This window comes from Rhineura floridana, chromosome 14 (assembly GCF_030035675.1).
Source record: "Rhineura floridana isolate rRhiFlo1 chromosome 14, rRhiFlo1.hap2, whole genome shotgun sequence".
Classification (NCBI taxonomy): domain Eukaryota; kingdom Metazoa; phylum Chordata; class Lepidosauria; order Squamata; family Rhineuridae; genus Rhineura; species Rhineura floridana.
The window spans coordinates 21,184,327-21,205,506 of NC_084493.1; the positions used below are offsets into that span (position 1 = coordinate 21,184,327).

The window sequence follows — 21,180 nt, forward strand, 5'->3', positions numbered from 1 at the left end:
TTAATTGGTATGCATGTTCTCTGAAGCTTAGGTCAGGTGCTGCCAGCGTGGTGCCTGGGAGCACCAGCGTGTCTACCAATATCTCTTATGGCACCTGCAAAAGGTCTCGGTAAATATCCCCTCAAAACCCCACAGTATATGAGAAGAGCATTTGCTCTTCCTGCTCAGTTCCTTGTGAATTATTTTGTTTTATGCTGCACACCCCACAGCAGGCATTTTGTGACTGGTGCCCACAGCACGTTCTCAACATCCCAAATGTGCCCACCAGCCTCCAAGGTTGGTGACCCCTGACTTAGATGTACATACGGACAGGAGGGGAAATGGTGTATGCACAACCTGAGTAGGAAGTGGGCGCTTAACCCTCTCTCTGTTGCCAGGTACCAAGGCCTGAAGGAGAGCTGCTGCCCCAGCCTGATTGACCACTTTGCCGCCTCTCACCAGTGTAACCGCTTCTGCGATCTCTTGGGCCTGAAGAGCATTGAAATCCCCCAGCCTCCGACTAAAGGCAAGGGCTCTCGGAGCCCCATCACGGGCAGGAAGACCCCATCAGCCCAGTCCAGCCCCCAGCTTCAGAAGAAAGGCCTGACTAGCCCCCAGGCCTCCAGGAAAGGTTCTGTGAGCCCCAAGAGTGCCCGGAAATGCCCAGAAAGTGCTGGAGAGTTGCAGTCAGTAGCAAGGCCCAAAGGAGGGGACAGTGGCAAGGCTGGCCGGCTGCAGTGATTGGACGCAGGGAGCTCCTGCTGGCATGCGTTGCGTGTGTCTGGGGGAAGGGATGCTGCTGCCTCTGGCATGCCCTCCAGAGTGGCTCCTTCCCTCCCATGTGTGAGGCCTGTGTGTGGTGTGTGAGGGAGGGAGCCATGCTGTTGTGCCTTGGAGAGAGGGCCTGCCTATGCAGTGCTCTCTGGGTGGCTTTGGAAAGGATCAGGGAAATGACGGACTGTGTGGAAGTAGCAGCTTGTTCCCTGCCAGCCTCGGGAACAGGGATATCTGTGTACCTACAGTACCACCACCCCCAACCACCAGGGGGCAGGAGTCCTCCTCGTGTGCATTTGATGTCTCTGCTGTCTGGGGTAGATGTACTATGGCCACGGGCTGCTCCTGTGCTCCTAATAAAGCACAGTCTAAGGCAGGGGCTAAACACCTTGGTAGTTGGAGCCCTAACTGGTATGACGGTCGAGGCCTGTGTTCTGTTTGGCTCCAATGAAGGCCCTGTCCATTTGACTCTGACACTGTGCACTTCCCCACCTTAGACCCATCACTCAATGCTTTGCCTGGGATTGAGTGGGCCGTCACCACAGTGAGCCCTTTTGACACCCAGTCCGTTCAGCCCACCCTATTGATCTCCCATACGGCAGAAAAGAGCAAATGGTTTCTCCTCCACCCCCTTAGTGGAAGAAGTATATTTCTTGATGGGGCTGTACCAGAGGTGGATGTGGTGGTGACTGCTTTGCCTGCCTTTGCCCTTAGGGCAATTAAAATGGCAAGCTGTTTCATGGCTGCTGCGTTTAGAACAGATCAGGAAATGGGGGGGGGGTGTTCCCTGAGGTTAGATCAGATATTGGGAACCTGCAGCCTTCCAGATGTCATTGAACACCAACTCTCATCTCTGACCATTGGCCATGCTGGCTAGGGCTGATGAGAACTGGAGTCCGACAACAGCTGAAAAGCCGCAAGCTTTGCCTCTCCCAATAGTGCCGCAAATAGCTCATTGGGCATCACGTGCTTTCCATGCTGAAGAGCCCAGTGCAGTCCTGATTGTCTCCAGGTACAATAGATCTGACCCCCTAGGCACTGCAGTCAGTCACATGGCTGGGCTCAACAAATAAGGTGATTTCATATCTTCGTAAGCTTCTAATGACCCCCACCAGCAACATCCCACTTCTGTCATTGTGCTGTGTCTGCTGTCTAGCTACTCCCCCTGACAATGTGGCTAGATTACAACTTCCATCATCCCTCACTATTGGCCATGCAGGCTGGGGCTGATGGGAGCTGGAGTCCCAACAACATCTGGAAGGCACTTGTTGGCTACCTCTATTAAGACAGAAATGGCCCTTCCTTAAAAAGAAATATTGAAATATTCCCTACTAACCCCCCCTACACATAATAGCCAGCCTGCTCCCAATATTTCCTTTATGTTACATGTCAACCCTTCCCCATTACTAAGACTCACCTGTAGCACTGGGTGCTCCCAGCTGACCAGCACATCAGTTATCACTGCCCCCCTCCTTTTTCCTCCAGTACTGTGCAGCTGTTCTATCCAGGTTTGCTCCAAGCTCAGTGAGTGAGAGTTGGATGGAAGGGGCAAATCAGAAACAAGACCCTTGGAGCAGTAAACTCAAAGCATTCAGGATTACACACAGAATCTCGGTGCCACAGGCCAGCCTTTCACTCACCTTAGACTATAATCAACTGAGGTCTGATGAGGTCAGGTGGATGCCAGGCTCCATCTCTTTATTCAGACTAGTAAATAATATATTTGCCTTCCCTTCATAATAATAAGCCTAGTCTGAGACTTTACTTAGGAGCAAGGAAGACACCCTGGAGTGATATGATAGGAGGGCCGGAGTTACTAGAGACACAGCAGTTGGTTCTGCCTAGGATTGCCTTTGCAGGTTGGCACATTGTGCATTTCCAGACTTTTACTAAAAATTTGGCACAAATATTCCTGCTCTGTCCAGGAATGTATACATAAGTGGATTAATGCTTGTTGGTGGCAGAAGGAAAAGAATGATATTAGTCATCGTTGTGCAGAAGACTCTGGCCTATGGGTCATGCAACAAGAGCGTAGAACCTCATTTTACACTCATCAAAGGGTCCACTGAAGCTGTGATCTTGGCATCAAAGGGCCAAATCCTGCTTCCTGTGCAGGAACTGCCCTATGAGACTTCTTGCCTGGCACAACAGCTTAGAGTGGACATTCTGGAGAGATGGACTGGATGGGATGTACTAGGTTTGTGGCCCAAGAGATGCTGATCAAATATGAAGAGAGCAGGGAAGTACTTCACTCATGGAAGCAGCTGAGAGCTACCTGTTGAATTTCTGGGTATGCATACGTGAGTCTTTTATGATTTGTCCCTTTTCCAAGCTTTTTGTAAAACTCTGGAAATTAAGCCTGAGAATATCCATCTTCCCTGGAAAAGCATGGATGAATCTGCTAGCTATTTTTGAAGGCCTAATTATGCAATCTGATTGCCATTAGAAGTAAATAGGCTACACAGAAGTAAATCCCATTAATACAGTGGTGCTTACTCCCAGGTAAGTGTACATAGGATGCACCCTGAGGCTGCAGCTCCTATCCCCACTTAACCTGAGAGCATGCTCTATTGAATTCTATGGAAACCCCTTCAGAGTAGACACGTATAGGATGACACTGTAAGTCACTAATAGAAGGGTAGCGCTAGTTGGTTCATAGAAACCAAAGCCATGGAAATAAAAACATCCCCTTCTGCTTGACTGAAGAGCAGAAAATATTTTTTGGCTGAATAGTCTATCAGAAAAGACAGGCAATTGCTGGGAAATCTCTCTGCTCTAAAGCCTTGTATGAATGCATGAGCAAACTTCCTGCCTGTCCGGCTTTTCATATGTGACAAAACAAAAAAGCAAACAGTACTTATGTAGACCATCTCGGAAAGGAGTAACCTCCTGCTCACATTGGACATGGGCAATGTGCCCTGGAAACACACTGGGTGTTTTTACGTATGCTTTATGCATCTTTAAACCCTTTGCATCCATTCTCCCCCTTTGCTCTTATGTTTGAAGTTGGTATTTTGTCCTTAGTAGTCAAGATCCACATTGCAATTTTACACAGACACAAAAAAGACAATGCACATTTTTTTCAGTATAAAAACGACTTTGTTTCTGTGTTGTTCAAGCAAGATGTCCTTTTGCACTGTCCACCTGAGCAGTTATGGATTGGCACAGGCTGTGGCATTATAGTGACCACAACACTGCTGGAGATATGTCACTGAAGTGCCGAAATCCACACTTTCCCAAATGCCAGAAAACGAAAGCGAACCATTTGTTGCAGTTGAAGTGCTATGAAACAGAGAGAGAGAGAGAAAGTATAAGAAAATGACAGCATTAAAATTGCTGTCCCCTGGCATCAATATGGCCCTCTAATCTTACTGGGCTGTGATCACAATCATGTAGCTTTTTTTTTTTTTTGACAAAAGGAACTTGGCCTGTCTATCTGCTCCCCCACACACCCTGCTAGATGTGGATGACTTTGCCTGCTATTCCCAGTGAAAGCTTTAATACCATTGTCCTGTTGGTCTGAAGTACTTGGGGAAGTCCATTGTGCTGTTCTAATTAAGAAGTGCTGAAATAAGGAAAGCAAAGGGAAAATGCTGTTGGAGGGAGCAACCTGCATTGTCACTATGGTGTCATGCACCATGTGACTTTGCTGTGAATTCTGGGATATGTGTAGTGCAATCCTATCTATGACTCCTTGGAAGTAAGTCCCACTTACCCCTTTTCTCTTGTCATTGGCCATCTATTGTCATTTGGGGAAAGGGCCGTAGCTAAGTGATAGAGCACATGCTTTACATGCAAAAGGTCCCAGGTTCAATTCCTGCCATCTCCAGGTAGGGCTGGGAAGGATTCCTGTCTTATATTCTGGAGGCCCACTGCCAATCAGTGTGGACCAGGGATAAGGAAACTTTAGCCCTCATGTTGTTGGACTATAGGTATATGTTTGCTGAATCTTTCTAAACAGCCAGCAATTCAGGATACCCAATAAATGTTTTTCAAGGAAAATGGGTGCTATCTGCTGGTCACTCTCATCTTCATGGTAAAGAACTTAAGAGAACTTGAAATGGCCTCCTTTTTGCCTCAAATCATAGACTGTGGCAGCCTTTCCCAACCAGTGTGCCTCCAGATGTTGTTGGACCACAACTCCCATCAGCCTCAGCCAGCATTGCCAATGGTCAGGAAGATTGGAGTTGTGGTCCAACAACATCTGGAGGCACACTGGTTGGGAAACACTGGACTATGGTGTCAAAACAGAATATGATATTGCACAGATCCTTGAGGAGATTAGCTCATAACTGCAAACAAATGCAGAGTTGGCCATGAAAAGCTTAGAAAATAGCATTTTTTTTAAAAAAAGTGCTCTCTACCTTGTGCTGGATGGCAACAGGCAAGCAGACCTGCTTCTCCTGCCTCCATTACTTTTGCAGTTTCCAGTGGTGGCAATCCAGTTGATTAGGCTGACATCCAGCCAGAGAGCCCATAGCTCAATGGCAAAGCACATACTTTGAATGCCAAAGGGCCCAGGCTCAATTCCTGGCATCTCTAGTTAAAAGGATCAGGGAGCAAGAAATGAGAGAAGATCTTGCTCTATCCAAGACTCCTGAGAGCTGCTGTCAGTAAGTGTAGACAATACTGGTTTTGATGGACCAGTAGTCTGATGTTGTAATACACTTTCCTATTATCGGAAAATTCTATAATCTCATGTTTGCCATTTATTAGTGGCCCTAGTTCCCATTCAGTTCCATTGTAAAGTGATAGTACATCTATGGTGGGGAGAAAAGGCCACTGCTCATTTTTCCCAACCCACACCAGCCCAGCATCTATGCTAGGGCTACTGCTTCTGTCAGAGGATGTGTCTTATTAGCTCTTTAGCAGCTGGAACATTTGTGCAGGACATCTACTTATAATCCATAATAAGTGGGGGCTCAGACCAGGCTGGTTTACATGGTGATACAGATGGTTTAAGTTGCAAAGAAAGAGCTTCAGTGAGATTTAGACCTGTCACAAAAACATTCAACTGAGAACTGTGTCCAGAATTAGGCTGAGAGCTGTTCACCTGGAAATAGATTCCCAGGAGACTGGGAACCCAGAGCTCTGCTTTCCTTAACTTTGGTTCCATTAAAATTGTTATATCTTCTCTATTGTACAAATAATTTTAACAAAAACAAAGAAAGTACAACCCAAGCCTCCAGAGCCCCTGAACAGAATTTCCTAAAACTGATCCCCACTGGAAGCTTTAAACTTGTTGCATTATGTAGTCTTTAAGGTACTCCAGAGGTGTCCTTACTGGGAGTCCCCACTCCTCCTCTGAGGATCTGCTTCTTTCTCCGCAGAACTAGCTGCCGCTTTCCTTGATACTACAGTATGTTGGTCTACAGGATGACCCTGAGTATTGTGGTGGACTCTGTTTTCTGTCTCTATGAATTACTTGGCCACCTTGCATAGCCACTTCATATGACCTGGGGGCCACTTCCTGTCTCATGATGCTTTTGGCCAGTCCATCTGGTTCATGATGAATGGTGCCTGAAGTCAGAGAGATAAGTCCTTGGTTGCCCTATTGTACAAAGATGCTTGCCTTTTCCAATTGTTGGCCATTTTTTTTTATGTGTGTTGCCCTTTCCTTGCTGGTTGCAGAAGGTCTCGTGTCATTTGCAACACTGTTTTGTTCTGATGTCCCATCAGTGCCTATGCTGGGCTGGTCCAGCAAACTTGCAAGGGGGTATTTTTCTGTGCCAAGAAGGCTAACCAGGAGTCGGAGTCATATAACATTTCTTTGTGTAGCATTTTATTTTAGCTGTTTACACAACAGATTTCATCTTGCCATTACTTTATGGGTATGTTGGAGAACTCTTATTTCTTTGCAAATGAATTAAAGTCCTCAGATGCAAACTGAGCCTCATTATCTGAATATACTATGTCAGGGACACCCCAAAGAAGCCTTCAGTTTACTAATGATTGCCTTACTTCTTGTGTCTGACATGTCATCAACCTCCCAGAAATTGTAGTAAGAATCCAATGTAACTTGATATTGTTTCTTCCAGAAAGTGAGCGACTTAACTCCAATCTTTCCCCATGCTCTGATGGATAGCTCTTATGGAAGAAGAGTATACTTTGTCGATTCATGCATGATCAACAAGAGTCACATCCTTCTATCAAGGATCAAGTTAATTAGAATCATAGAATTGTAGAGTTGGAAGGGGCCTATACCAACCCGCTGCTCAATGCAGGAATCTAAATTAAAGCATACCTGACAGGTGTCTGTCCAGCTGCCTCTTCAATGCCTCCAGTGTTGGAGAGCCCACCATCTCCCTAGGTCATTGGTTCCATTGTTGTACCGCTCTAACCGTTAGGAATTTTTTCCCAATGTTCAGTTGAAATCTGGTGTCCTGCAACTTGAGCCCATTATTCTGTGTCCTGCGCTCTGGGATGATCAAGAAAATATCTTGGTCCTCCTCTGTGTGGCAACCTTTTGAGTACTTGAAGAGTGCAATAATCTCTCCCCTCAATCTTCTCTTCTCAAGGCCAAACATGCCCAGTTCTTTCAGTCTCTCCTCATGGGGCTTTGGTTGCTCAAACTGGTGGATTCAATGTCTTTGTCCCCTTCTGTAGATTTTTTTGCTGTTGGGATACTTTGATAAGGATGTCTGCTAACACCAGTCATCAGCATGGCAGTATTTGATCTCTACATCATAGTATTGTAGCCACATAAGCATGCCCTGTAATATCTTTTAACACTCAGAAATGTTATTTTTTGTCTCAAGTGATAGCACTTGATTCCAGGTTCTTGCTGGAATCGCTACACTCTTAAAAATGACTGCAAAGAATTCTCTGTCTGGACATAACCCTGTTCAAAATCTGATAGGGCTCTACTCACATAAGCAGTTAGCTGATCCTGTGAAAGGGCTGCACCAAGGCCTTTCTCAGATGCTTTACACTGGAGTGTTAGTTGTTTTGGCTGACAGTCCTGCAAAACCGGGGCATTACTTATTTCTCTAAATTGAAAGTTTGCTGTTGTGGACCTCCCCATTCCTACTCAACTTCCTCTCCGGTAAGTTGTCACATTGGTTCCACAACAATGAAGACAGAACTTGGGCCAGAAAATTTAACATTCCAAAAATGTATTACACCTCTTTCACATCTGCTGGCGCTGGTATGTCTCAGATTGCCTCAGTTGTGTGAGGCTCTTCTTTCAATCTCTGTTGATGTCCAATATATCTTACTGCTTTCTCTTTCACTTGCATTTTTTTGCATTCAGTTTGATGTCTTTACATCACTGCAGAACTACTTTTGATTTCCTGTGGTGGCCCTGCACATCTTCTGCATCATCACATCCCTCATCTATTAGAAGGATTATCATCTGCTGTTATTTCACTTCCAGGTCTCATCTGAAACATCTCCATAATGGTGGACAGATCCCTACTGATATATGAAGTCATCTGAGGTGACCAAATGGTGTTACAAAGGGTTAGTTAGCGTCCTGTAGTCCTAATTTAATCTTGCATTCCAAAATCCATTCTTCATATCACATAGCATAAAATATTCTGGCTTTTGAAAGTGTCAGGGCTAAGCCACAGGTAGCTATCCAAGATGAGCCAGGAACTGGGAACCAGCAGCCGAGCCATGAGGCCGAAACACAAGCACAATCAGAACCAAAGGGCAGGCTAGATGCTGGAGCTAAGGACAAAGCAGGAGTCAGTAGCAAGGAGCAATCCTGCAGTTGGAATCAAGGAGAAGGCCCCCCAGTCAGAACCAAAGGGCAAAGCCAGAAGTCAGGATTGAAGAATGAAGTTGGAGCTGAAGAGGAAGCCGGAAGTCAGGCCCAAATAACAAAGGTGAAGAATACATCAGAGCCGGAAAGGCCTTGTTGCTCAGCCAAAGGTGTGGTCTTCAGAAAACTGTTTATAGCCCTTCCTAGCCAGGAGGGTCTAATAGCCAGAGTCCATCCATGGCCTAAGAATGCTTAATTGCCTAGGCAAATGCCCCAACCTGCAGTTCTGCCCCACGTGGGGCAACTCCACACAGATCCGAAGGTTCCCAATTCAAGCAACAGCAACTCTTGGCAGGAAGTCCTGGCAGTATGTCATCTACTGTAGATAATGGACTGTGGCATCTCTCCAGTGCTTGGTTTAGCTGGGGGTGGGGGTGGGGGTTGACCAGTGCAAAGTTTGCCTGATTACTTCTTTACCACTAAGGTGGTGTTTACTGAGGAAGTACTGGTTTCTGCTGGTGCTGGGATGTTTCTGCTCTGGTGCTTTCCCAGTTCTCTCATTGGATTGTATAATGCAGCTGGAGTTTTTTGTGTGGCAAGCATACTGGTCCCATTGTTGGGTATACCTGAAGTCACAGCTCACCAGGCATGCGTCATGTATAAAAAAATCTCCATTGTACATGGAAGAAGCATTCCTTGTTTCCTGAACAAAGGCTAGAAAATTCTGATGCTGGACCTTGATCTTGTCTACGGCCTCTGTTGCAGTACTCCACAACGGGTTTGTGATCTCCTTCCACAACCACAAATGTTGCATTTTTGCATTGGCTGTGTTGTGCTGTCATTGCACATAGTGTGTGTCTGCTGTGTTTGACAGGTGTGATGGGCTCCAATCCACTTTGTAGGCTCGCACTGCCAGAGGCCTCGCTATCTAGCTGGAAAGACAGTGGCCATTGTCCCATCAGCATTGTTGCATAGATTGCGGCTGGTGCAATGCTTCTCTTTGCCTGTGACCCAACAGTCTGCACCAGCCATCTTTCTGGATTGAGAGAAAAGGTCACAATGTCATCAATGCTGTCTGATGTGCCCCCCCCCATCTTTTGATACAAGCCTGTCTCTAGTGGGCTTCCTTCTGCTTCTATGCATATTGCTGAAGTGTTTCAGCTTGCCATATTCCCTGAAGCACTGCCCTAGTGCCAGCACTTCTCCTTTGCTTGTTCATGCTGTCTCTGAGGAAGAACTTGAATGTTGCTTTCTTCAGCTGTTGCTTCACTGCATGTTTCTCAGAAGATGCAGCGACTCCCAGGGCTTTCAGTTTTTCAAGTCTAGGCATCGATCTAGTGTCAGATCACTTTCCCCGAACAGCCACTCTCACAGGGTCTTGTCCTAGGTGTCATGGACTAACTTATCCCTAATAGAATCTTAAATCTTCAAAACAGGAAGTGGTGTGTGCACAAAGGAGACAATGACCTAAGAGTCTATACTTCTTCAGATTGCTCTCTGGTGAAAGAACTCTCTCTACAGTTTCACTTTGTTTGGGGTGAACAAAAAATGTCTAGGGCTCCCAGAAATGCTGTCAGTGTAGAATCAGTGCTGAGCTTTAGAGTGGTACACACCTCTCTGTCCCACTCCTTTAAGAGATAAAAGAGTTACTTTTCCTGGTGTGGGCCATCTTATTGCATGGCCAGATCTGTGTACAGCTTCCAGCAGCTGCATTGCTGAGTTAGGTTGTTGACTGTAAAATCCAGACGTTCAGGAGGCTTCAGGCCTGCTGAATTCTGGAGCTTGTCTGCTGTCACCATGTTTAAGCTTAAGATGTAGTGATAGTAGCCAACTTAAGACAGTGTTAAAAGAGGGTTAGACAGATTCATGGAGGATGAGGCTGTCAATGACAACTAGTCATAATGGATGCATATATTTATTTCATGCCCCAACTCTGAACCAAAAGAACGGGCAGGTACCATAACTGGCATGCCCCAAAAGGGCAAAAAAAATATTTGCATGTCCAAATTCATTTAAATTTATGTACATTTTAAATCTATTGACTGACCTTTTTTAAAAAAAATGGTTCAACAGTAACACATCCAATTAGGATGGCCAAGACTGGCCAAGTGACAGTTGAGATGAAGACACAGAAGCAGAGCGTCACCGTACATACTTGCCTCCGGCACACAAAAATGCACAGAACCAGACAGTAGCAGTTGCATGTTTTGGGGATCTCTTGGGCAAGACAACCTCAATATTCTCACCTTTAGTGATTCTACCCACCACCACCTCCATTGTTACCAGATCCTGTTCTTCTTCCTCATCATTGCTGCTGTCTGCTTGCTTGTGAAGCAGAGGGCCAACGAGCAAGCCAGCAATGGAAGCAACTTTTCACTGCTGCTGTTTGCTTCATCGCTTCCTCCGTGCCAGAGTGAGAGTTGGGTGAACAAGCGGCCTGCAGTGGTGAGAGCTCTGGTCAGGGCCCCCCCCTGCAGGTGCCTGACCATGCCATCTGTTGATGCTGGCCCAACCGGGTGTGATATCTCACACAATTACATGCAGGCCTTACATCTCTGTTCCTGGCTTCCACCCTACCCCTCCCTCTCCTGCTGGCTAGAGGTGGCCATGTACCCTTTGCTGACATCACCATTGGAAGAGTTTTAAGGGGAACACACTCACCTGGTGAATAAGTCTTTGCAGCAAATATAGACAGGATAGCTGGTAGAGCTGAGGTTGGTTTTGCTGAAGAAGTCTAGGCAGTCAGTCACATCTCTGGGCACATATAGGATGCCTGTGTGGGGTGCAGAGTTCATGAGAGAAGCTCACACCCACTCCAAGGCTGGGAGGCGGAGGACGGTTACATAGGACTAGTGACATCTGGAGATTTGCATGTCTTCGGGCCAGCACTCAAGTTTGGGGGCCATGCTGTCACTCAAGAGGTAACTCCACTTGTCAGCCTTTTTTGTGATGTCGTTTGCAGAGCATATTGACCTGATAATTATGTTTCTTGGTCCCCTTTCTCTCTCTCTGTCTCGTGTTAGGCCAATGGGGGCACTCACAGTGCTTTTGCCCATCACTCTGACAACTGAAAAGACTGTAGAGTGGAATGAATCCCCCCATACAGCAACAACTTGTTTGCTGGATAGACCAGTGGACATGGCTCCTCCTACAACCACCTTTGCCAATTTTACTCATGAGAAAAGAGCACACATGAAGACAAAACATACAGGTGAAAAAAACACCAAGGTTTCGCTGTTGCTTGTGTGGCAACACTTAAAATGGTGGTTTGATGAGATACACACCCATGAATAGGAATACTGCCCAAGTATGGCACTTGCCACCTCAAAACTGTTATGAGATCCAGCCCTACATAGTTTGGCCTCTCCCTTCAAGGGAGTGATCTAAGATGTCTGGAAAGGACGTAGCTCAACGGCATAGCTTCTGCTCTGCTTGCAGAGGGTTCCAGATTCAATTCCCAACATACCTAGTTTGGGCTGGGAATGGCTCTTGCCTGAAACCCCAGGGAGCTGCTGCCAGCCAGAGTAGACAGTCTTGAGCTAGATGGACCAATAGTTTGACTCAGTATAAGGCAAACTCTTATTTTCCTGGCTGCATCAGTTAGCTTCTCCCTTCCCCTATGCTTGTTCTCCCATTGCTCTTGATCTTGAATTAGACAAGGCCACATTTACCCTTTCCTTGAACTCGGAGACAGGGGACCCTGTGGCCTTCTAGATGCTGTTGAATAGCAATTCCCACCATCCCTGACCATTGGTCATGCTGGCTGGGCTGATGGGTGTTGAGGTTCAACAGTATCTGGAGGGCCACAGGTTCCCTATCCTGCTCTAACCCTTGGGGCCCTTGCTGCAACCCAAACCCCAGACATTACCTGCAAGGCATGCATTCATCAGGGAGACACAGGCTCCAGTGAACAAAGCCCGCAAAACGATGCTGGAAAATTCACTCTTGCGATGCGGTGCCATGGATGCTAGTACAGAAAGATAGAGCTGGGTGAGCAGGAGGATCAAGTGGCCATATATGGACTTTTTTCTGATTTGTCACATCAGGAGGAAGCCCCCCCCCATGTCAGCAGTGCCCTAGATGGGGAGAACCAAGCCTATGGCAGGCAGTCCTGGGAAGCCATAGCAGTCTTAGCTTAGTTGGGCAGATGTTTTTGCAAGGTGCTGAGGCTGTTACTCCTCTCAGTCTCAGAGCCTGCATGTTCCTCACTGGGCAGCCAACTCACCCAAGCCACCCAACATGATCCCAATGGAGCTCAGATTGGCAAATCCACACAGAGCAAAGGTGGTGATGACCTCAGCTCTCACCTGGGGAACAAGAGATAATGTGATTAGTGCTGTGATGACGATACAAGTAGCCCCATCCAATCACTCCTGTCAAAGACTACCTGCCTCTCCATAACTGCTGAATACAGAGCAGGGATGTTCTCTGGGGAGAAGCATAAACATCCAATTGCAACCTAAAGCATGACTCAGGGTTAGCTAATGCAAAGGCTCCACCTTGTTTCTGACATCTGGCTTACCAGATCAGGGATACTGTCTAGAGGTTGTTGGACTCCAGCTCCTATCAGCCCCAGCCGGCATGGCCGGTGGTTATGGACAATGAGTGTTGTAGTTCAAAAATAGAGAGCACCAAGTTGGTTGCCTCTGCATTCATGTATACAGCAGCAAACGAGAGTATACAGATAGTTCCTTGGGGAAAATAGTACTTTTCCATCTTGCTTTGCTTGCCATTAGTTTTGGAGCTGAAAGGCTGTCTCAGCTCAGTCTGTCTAGCAGCATGTTGCACTTCATAGACAAGAGGACGCTCTTCTTTCAAGTCTAGCAAACACTGCCCCTTTGCCTCGCTTGGACAGCTTACCTACCTCCTAATCATGGATTATCCAGGGTGGGTGGGTTCCTTCTTGAAACGGGAGATGCCACTGATCAGAACTCCTCATGTGCTTTCATTTGGGGGAGGGAGGGAGGGGCCAGCCTTGTGATTTCTCAGGAAACATGAAGGCATGTCTACACTGATGGAAATCAAAGGGTTGGAGGAGCACCAGGTCCACTCCAAGGCTCAGACCTTGCTGTTTGCAAGAAACAGCATGACATGGGTCATAAACAGCATCCCCCAATGAGAAGGCTACAAACAAGGAAACCATAAATATCTGGCAAATGAGGAATATTGGTTTCCTTCAGACAGGTTGACAGTTCTTTAGTGTGAGAATTTAGGACAGAAGTCTAAATGCTATAATGGAAAGTGCTTTCTAATTGTGGTTGGTTGGTTTGTGTACAGCCCTTCTAGTTCCTCTCAAACCGAACCCAACCTATATAACTTGATTACTTTCCTGAATAAATGTTGTGCTTGTTTTACTATGTATTGGACTCTTCTTGAATAGGGGTGCTGAATGGAGTAGGCTCGCCTTTAAATGTGAACTGAATCAGATTTCTTCCTCACCCCTATGTACAACCACTTCCCGCTGTGCTGTGTCCCAAGCCCTAAACTAATTAGCAAAACAGGCAGGTATTGTTGCAATAGCTGGGTAAGGAGGACAGTTCTACACAACAGAGAGATCCATCTGTCCATTGCATTAACTAGCACACTTGCCGATATCCACTGCTTCTGTGTCCCATCCCACTCAGGCAATCCTTTCAATCGTTTCTGTTTGTAGTCTGATAGCTGCTGATAGGCCACAAACTCATTTAAGAAGATCTTGATTCCCAGAAGCTCAGCAACCAGTGGCGCATCCTCCCAGCTTGCTCCTAACAAGAATGCCACAGGCACCAGGACATAGGAACAGATCAACTAGAAGCCAGGGGGGAAAAAGGTTTGTAAATAAAACCACTGGTTAACTAGCCACCGTATGATTCCTGTAATCCAATCCATCTTTCCCACCCACCCATATTAGCACAAACATCTGCACAAACTCACTTGCTATCTCTACTCTTGCCCAACTGTTTCCCAACAAGTCAGTTAGGGATCCACAGTAAATTCTCCACACAAAGATTATAGCAGGAAGGGAGTGTGTGGATTTGCACAGATCAGGAATGGACAATCTGTGGCCCTCAACCTAATTTCATATGGGTTGGGGGAGTCTGGAGAGTGGGATGGGAAAAAATGGGGAGTGGGGGAACTGAAATGGATGGAGTGATGGAAACATTGGGGGAACGTCCTCTGTAAGTAATCAGTTCAGGTGTCTGGTGACAGTAACCTATCTGTTCCCTCACAGCCTGCTGGGCAGGGTGAAAGTGAGAGGGTGAGAGAGAAAATGTGTCTACCTTTCTGCACCAATTTGTAATTTTTCAAAAATCCTCATGAAAATTCTCCAGCATTTTAGCATGAATTTCTCCTAACAAAATACATTTTTGTACACAGTTTTGACTGATGTACACATTTTTGCAAGCTATTTCTCGTCATATAATGCATGTTTGCATGTTATCTTCACTCATACATTCATTTTTATGCACGCTCCCCCGGAAATACTCATTTTTGTAAACATTGGTTGGTTGGCAAACTGCATCGCATCCCAACTTATTAGGGAAGCAATATAGCTCAGTGTTAAGAGTATTTGCCTTGCATACAGAAGGTCCCAGGTCTACAGGTAGGGCTGGGAAAGACTCCCTGCCTAAAACTGCTGCCAGTCAGTGTAGACAGTAGAGCTAGACGGACCAATGGTCTGAAACAGTATAAGGCAGCTTCCTAGGTTTCTATCACCATCATAGGCAAATCAAGAACAGTAGATAATTGGGAATGCCCTTAGCAAATACGAACTGGTGGAGCATATGGAATGGGGTCCTGTAGAAGGCTCTAGGCAGCATGTACCCTGAATATATAATCCAGCAACATCATCCATATCATTGCCTCTTAGCATCTTTCAGTGTGTAGACAGTAGAGCTAGATGGGCCAATGGTCGGACACAGTATAAGGCAGCTTCTAGGAACTGGTGGAGCATAAGGAATGGGGCCCTGCAGAATGCTCTAGGCAGCGTGTACCCTGAATATATAATCCAACAACAACATCCATATCATTGCCTCTTAGCATCTTTCAGTGTGTAGACAGTAGAGCTAGATGAGCCAATGGTCGGACACAGTATAAGGCAGCTTCTAGGAACTGGTGGAGCATAAGGAATGGGGCCCTGCAGAATGCTCTAGGCAGCGTGTACCCTGAATATATAATCCAACAACAACATCCATATCATTGCCTCTTAGCATCTTTCAGTGTGTAGACAGTAGAGCTAGATGAGCCAATGGTCGGACACAGTATAAGGCAGCTTCTAGGAACTGGTGGAGCATAAGGAATGGGGCCCTGCAGAATGCTCTAGGCAGCGTGTACCCTGAATATATAATCCAACAACAACATCCATATCATTGCCTCTTAGCATCTTTTAACCAACCTGGTGTACTCGCAATCAGGGTGGTTGCTTTGTAGATGGTACCTGGAAGGAGAGTTCTGGCAAGTTGACCATGCCCCCTAGCCAAGCAAGCACAGCATTGATGAACTCCAGCACTGCCAGGAAAGCTATAAGGTTGACTGCGATGTTAGCCACCAGCCCCACAGAGACTGATGCTCCATTGCCAGCAGCTTCCAGGACATTCTTCTCTTCCCTGTATCAACACACCAAGTGAGAAGAAAACCAAGAAGCCCAGAGATAAACTTCCTTGCAAATGGGGCAGCCGCAAAACTGCTCCACAGTGTCCCATGAGAGTTCAGGCAGAGCAATTCTGCACCCCACCAAGATTCACCTGCAATCTTACACATTCACACCTCCTTTGTGCCTTTCTGCACTTGTTTTACCAATCCGAATCCTTGCAACTCTCATCATCATGTGAAAAATGTTTTTCATCCTAATTGAACATTTACAAAACTGCTTGCAATATATTATGAAGCTCAGATGCAGTTTAAATCAAGAAAGTTGCTTGATGTCCTGCATGATAGACAACAGACTCCTCCACCTCCTGGTGACTGTTCCTCCCCCAATATGTTGGAGGTTGAACTTATGCAATGGAGAGCTGGTCTACTTGAGTAGGCTCTTCATGCAGTTCAGCATCCATGAAGATCCTTAGGTTCTAGTAGTCAATCATCCAATGAGCTCAGGGAAGTATATCACAACAGCTCTGAACTAGGTAGAGATGGGTGAATCTGTCCATTTTGGTTTCTCTCAGTTTCTCATTGTTCTAGTCTTAAGTTCACATTTGTTTGCATTTTTTAAAATTCTTTGTGACAATTCATCAGCATTTCAGTGTGAATTTCTTCTAATATGCACATTTTTGTTTACAATTTCCTTTAATGCACACATTTTTTGAAAAGTAATTTTACCTTCTATGTCTTTTTCTGTTTTCACTAAATATATCCATTTTTATGTGCACTTTATCCTAGTATACTTTTATACACATTATTTGGCTGGAGAACTGCACTGCAAAATTCGGAGAGATGCACATTTTGCACAGTGGCTGTATTTTCGTTCATGTATTGTTTTGGATAGAGCAAATCAGGAAGATGCACTTTGAAACACAAACTGAATCAAATTTCTCCCCCAATCCTAGATAGGTAGGTCAGGGTCTGAGAGACTGATTAGCCTAAAATCACCCAGTGAGCTTCATGGCTGAATAGGGTTTTAAACCTAAGTCTCCGCTGTCTATATCTAACATGCTATCCAGTACACCAGGAGTGGGGAACCTGTAGCCCTCCAGACTACACCTCCCAGCAATGGCCACTGCTGGCTGGGGCTGATGGGAGTCAGAATCCAACAACATCTGGAGAGCCACAGATTCCTTGCCCTTGCACCACCCCACACTGGGTCTCTCTGCTTCATATTCCACAGCTTATTCTGTTTCTGTGTGCAGAGACGTTCCTGATCCTGTGCCTCTCAAATGTAGATTCCCCCCCATCCTATACCCCACTTTACACTCCTGTACCCTTCTTCCCACTTCATCTTGCATCCCTTCCAGGAATCTCTTGGCAGCCTTGTGAACCTCATGTGCTCTGACCATACTCACCCACAGGCAATTTTCACACCCTCCTGACTCTGGAACTTGGACTCTTCCACTTCTGGGTAAATGAGTTTAGACATTGCCAAAGCACAAGGTGCTGCCATCACTGAAGCAGCAATCAAGGATGAGGCATCAATCTGTAGCAGGATGTAAATGCAGGGTTATAAATGGAGGATGATCCTGGCCTAGATGTCTTAGTTGCACCAAAGGACTATGGAAGGATGTGATGGCAGGCATATTTGATGTCCCTAAACAATTGAAGATGTTATATATTTAATTCTTCAAGTCACTTTGCTGTTTGAAGTGAGATGGGTAATGACTGGAGATAGGACCTGTTTTGTGGCAGCAGTTTCTATCCTAAACCCCAGACTGAAACCATATTGGTATGGATTCCAGATAATGAACTTAACCCAAGAGTCTTTGGAGTTGTCCATCTCTCAAATACTGTGCCCTCCAAAAAGGGCACTTAAGGTCAAAGGGAGGCCTGCTGTTTATAGTCAGACCATTGGTCCATTGTCTACACTGGCTAGCAGAGGCTGTCTGGGGTTCAAGCAGGGGACATTCCCAGACCTACTTGAAGCTGCCAGGAACTGAACTTGTGACCTTTTGCATGCAAAGCATGTGCTTTACCACTAAACTACAACCCCTCCCCTTTTCATGGTTTGCATGCAGATAAGTCTCCAAGTAGGGCTGGAATCTCCAAGTAGGGCTGAAAAATCCCAGTCTTGAAACCCTGGAGAATTGCTGCCTGACAGTCAATGTAAACAATATGGAGCTAGCTGGTGGTTTTTTCCAGGAGGAGCCTGCCTGGGAACTGTGGGCTTCAAGGGAATTGTGTATATGCCCCTCCTCCAATTAATTGGCAACTAAGCTGAGCCAACCAGCCAGCCAGCCAGCCTCCTTCAGTTAGCAATAAGTTCCAAGATGGGCAAAGCTTGAAAGGTCATGCTGTGGAATGGACTTCTCTCTAAGAACCTTGTTGGCGTCTTTCCTTCACTGAAATCCATCCATGACAGGGTCTGAGTAGTGTTCCAGCACAACGCTAATAGGCAATGCAGCATCCTGGTTAGATTGGATGCAAACAATTTTATCTGCAAAGTGTGTTGCAAATAAGTAACAGCAGGCTATTGATAGTTCCTTGTCATGCGTCTGTGTCAAATGCAACTCTCTAGTACAGGGTGGAGGACCTCTGACTTTCCAGATGTTGCTGAACTACAACTCCTATCATCCCTGGCCATTGGGTATGCTTGCTGGAGCTGATGGGAGTTGTAGTTTAGCAACACCTGGAGAGCCAAAGGTTTTCCATCACTGCTGTAGAAGAATCCACTTGTACTTGGTAGCTCTCTGCATAGCTGACTCACCCCAAACGAAATGTAAGCTCCCATCACGCTGCCGGCAATGGTGGCGAAGCCGCCAGTCATCACAGCGTGGACTTCTGACTGTGTCATCTCCTGCAGGTAGGGACGGATGAGCAGTGGTGCTTCCGTCTGGAGGACAAAAGGAAAAAAAGAAAGAAAAAGGCACAAACTGCAGAATTTTTGCCAACAGGTTTACAGTTCATAAAATAGCACTCACAAAAGCATTGAGTTTATTTTGCTTCCAGAGCAACTGCAACCCAACAAAGCAAAAGGCAGAGCCCTCAAATAAAACACCCCTCATCTGTCTGTGCTCAGATTTGGGAGGGCTGAGTTGCATGGGGCACTGGTAAAGAAAAGAAAAGAAAAACAGAACTGCTTACCATTCCCACAAATATATTCCCTACCACGCTCAGAGATTCCGTGGCTGCTGTGCCCATGGTGATTTGCAAGAGCCAGGACAACTGCAGGAAGGAGCAAGAGACTGACAGTCAGATGGCATTGTTGCCCCATCACACAACCTGCCACAAAGATCTTCAATAGCTATTATTTTGTCTCCTGCTCTCTCATTTGCCCACTGTGCCGCACAGCCATGCCCCTAACCTGTTCCTTAGCTACAAGGCTTAGCAATGAGCAAAACCTTTGCATGCAGAACTTCTCAGGTTCAACCTGTGGTATTTCCAGGCAGGGCTGCTGCCTTGAAACCCTGGAGAAGTTCCTCCGGTCAGTCAATGTAGGCAGTATGGAGCTAGATAGATGGTTGCCTGTATTTCTTTTCTGCAGACAGCGTAGCAGACTTGAGCAATACATTCTCTTACCTCCTGGTCCTGCCTTTCCATCAACAACCCCTCCATGGTGCATTTTCTAACAGCCCCCGTTTTCTTTTCACTCTCTGCCATCCCCAGAGAGGCTTGACCTTCCTCAGAAGAGAGAGTCTTTCCATTCCACTGCCTCATTTTCCCTGCAAAAGCACAGCCTCTCCTTCCTTGCGACCACCTCCTCACTAGCAGGCTGCAGCACCCTACCCAGGCTTTCTGCATCATCTAAAATTTGCACACATATCTATCTTGGAAAGCTTTCTTCACAGGCCAGAGGTATTTCAGGACCTTTTATGGAAAGTTGCATGGTACAAATAAATGATCAGCACTGCTCAGCTACACGGTGGGGGCTCAAAACCATCTCCCCCACTGCCCAGAGACTTATGCTCGGCATTACTTTCAGGATTATGAACTGCATGACTCCCAGGTAGTAGAGAATCGACATCACACAGCTGAAGAAGACGATGATGGGCAATGCCTAGAGAGAGAAACAGAACAGTGAATGTCAAGTCTTTAGTAAATGGCAGCCAAGCCTATAAGACAGCACATATGGGTGTTGATGCTTTCAAACTGTATAGTTATAGAAATATTGGGCACTATGAGCTGGCTCAATGGTCTGCACTGGTAAAGTGAAGTAGACCATTTTTCTGGGCATCTGCACAGTTAGGACAATGGCCAGGAACCTACCATTTGGTCTGTTCTGGATCATTTGTGGGTGGATCCAGGGCAAGTTCCTGCCCAGCAAGGCTGCCACATTTGGGGAGGTCATTGGCAAGATGTTCTCTGATGCTCCCTGTGGCCTCTAAGTGCCATACCTTGTCCCCCACCCACACGCTTATCAGGGGGCAGAGGAGGCAGACAGCAGCAGGGATAGGCACTGGTGCTGAAAGCAAAGTAGCTCCAGTCTCCCAGTATTCACTCTGCATGGTGCTGAAAAGAGAAGCACTTGATGAGGCAGCTTTAGTTGCCACCCTCTTTGCTATCCCCAATGATTCTGGGCTCTGCCTCCAGCACAGTGTATATCAGGTTAGGACCCAGAAGCATTGGAGACAGTGGCAGGAAAAGGTGGCAGGAAAAGGTGCCTAGCTTGCTTTGTCTTTTCATAGCACCAGGCCATTTTTTAAAAAACTTAAAATTAAAGGGAGGCTGCTATGCTGGGTGCTGAGTAGGGATGGGTGAGAAATTCGATTCAGTTCACATTTCAGGCTGAATCTAAACCGAGAACTGAAACAAAGCCATCCTTTGAAATTCACATTTTTGAATTTTGCAATGTAGTTCGCTAGCTGTTTGCAAAATGTTTGCAAAAATGCAGCTGTTAGTGGAAAGTGTGCATAAAAATGAACATATACATGAAAATAACATACAGAAACGCATTAACACAAGCAGAAATGGTTTGCAAAAACATGTACATTAGGCAAAACTGCTTACAAAAAGGTGTTTTATTAGGGGAAATTCTCACTAAAATACTGGAGAATTTTCATTAGGATTTTTTAAAAACAAAAATGCAAATTGGTGCAGAAATGTGGAGCATCGAATTTAAGATTGGAAAAATGAGAAACTGGGAGAACCAAAATTGA

The 21,180-nt window shown here is 46.0% G+C and overlaps 2 protein-coding genes across 2 annotated transcripts in view; one reads left to right on the forward strand and one right to left on the reverse strand.

Moving 5' to 3' along the window:
• Window positions 1-13,817, forward strand: part of ALPK3 (alpha kinase 3) — a 90,139-nt gene extending 76,322 nt beyond the window's left edge. The window contains exon 13 of the mRNA XM_061595833.1: window positions 378-13,817. Coding sequence (XP_061451817.1) covers window positions 378-720 — 343 coding nt within the window. The 3' untranslated portion in view covers window positions 721-13,817. The remainder of the gene's footprint in view (window positions 1-377) is intronic.
• Window positions 3,852-21,180, reverse strand: part of LOC133369999 (sodium/nucleoside cotransporter 2-like) — a 42,797-nt gene continuing 25,468 nt past the window's right edge. Inside the window, exons 7-16 of the mRNA XM_061595865.1 lie at window positions 20,001-20,081; window positions 19,169-19,249; window positions 18,792-18,917; window positions 17,437-17,567; window positions 15,876-16,044; window positions 14,048-14,245; window positions 12,684-12,765; window positions 12,327-12,425; window positions 11,120-11,231; window positions 3,852-4,035 (exon numbers count right to left, since the gene is read on the reverse strand). Of these exons, the coding sequence (XP_061451849.1) occupies window positions 3,906-4,035; window positions 11,120-11,231; window positions 12,327-12,425; window positions 12,684-12,765; window positions 14,048-14,245; window positions 15,876-16,044; window positions 17,437-17,567; window positions 18,792-18,917; window positions 19,169-19,249; window positions 20,001-20,081 (1,209 nt within the window). The 3' untranslated portion in view covers window positions 3,852-3,905. The remainder of the gene's footprint in view (window positions 4,036-11,119; window positions 11,232-12,326; window positions 12,426-12,683; window positions 12,766-14,047; window positions 14,246-15,875; window positions 16,045-17,436; window positions 17,568-18,791; window positions 18,918-19,168; window positions 19,250-20,000; window positions 20,082-21,180) is intronic.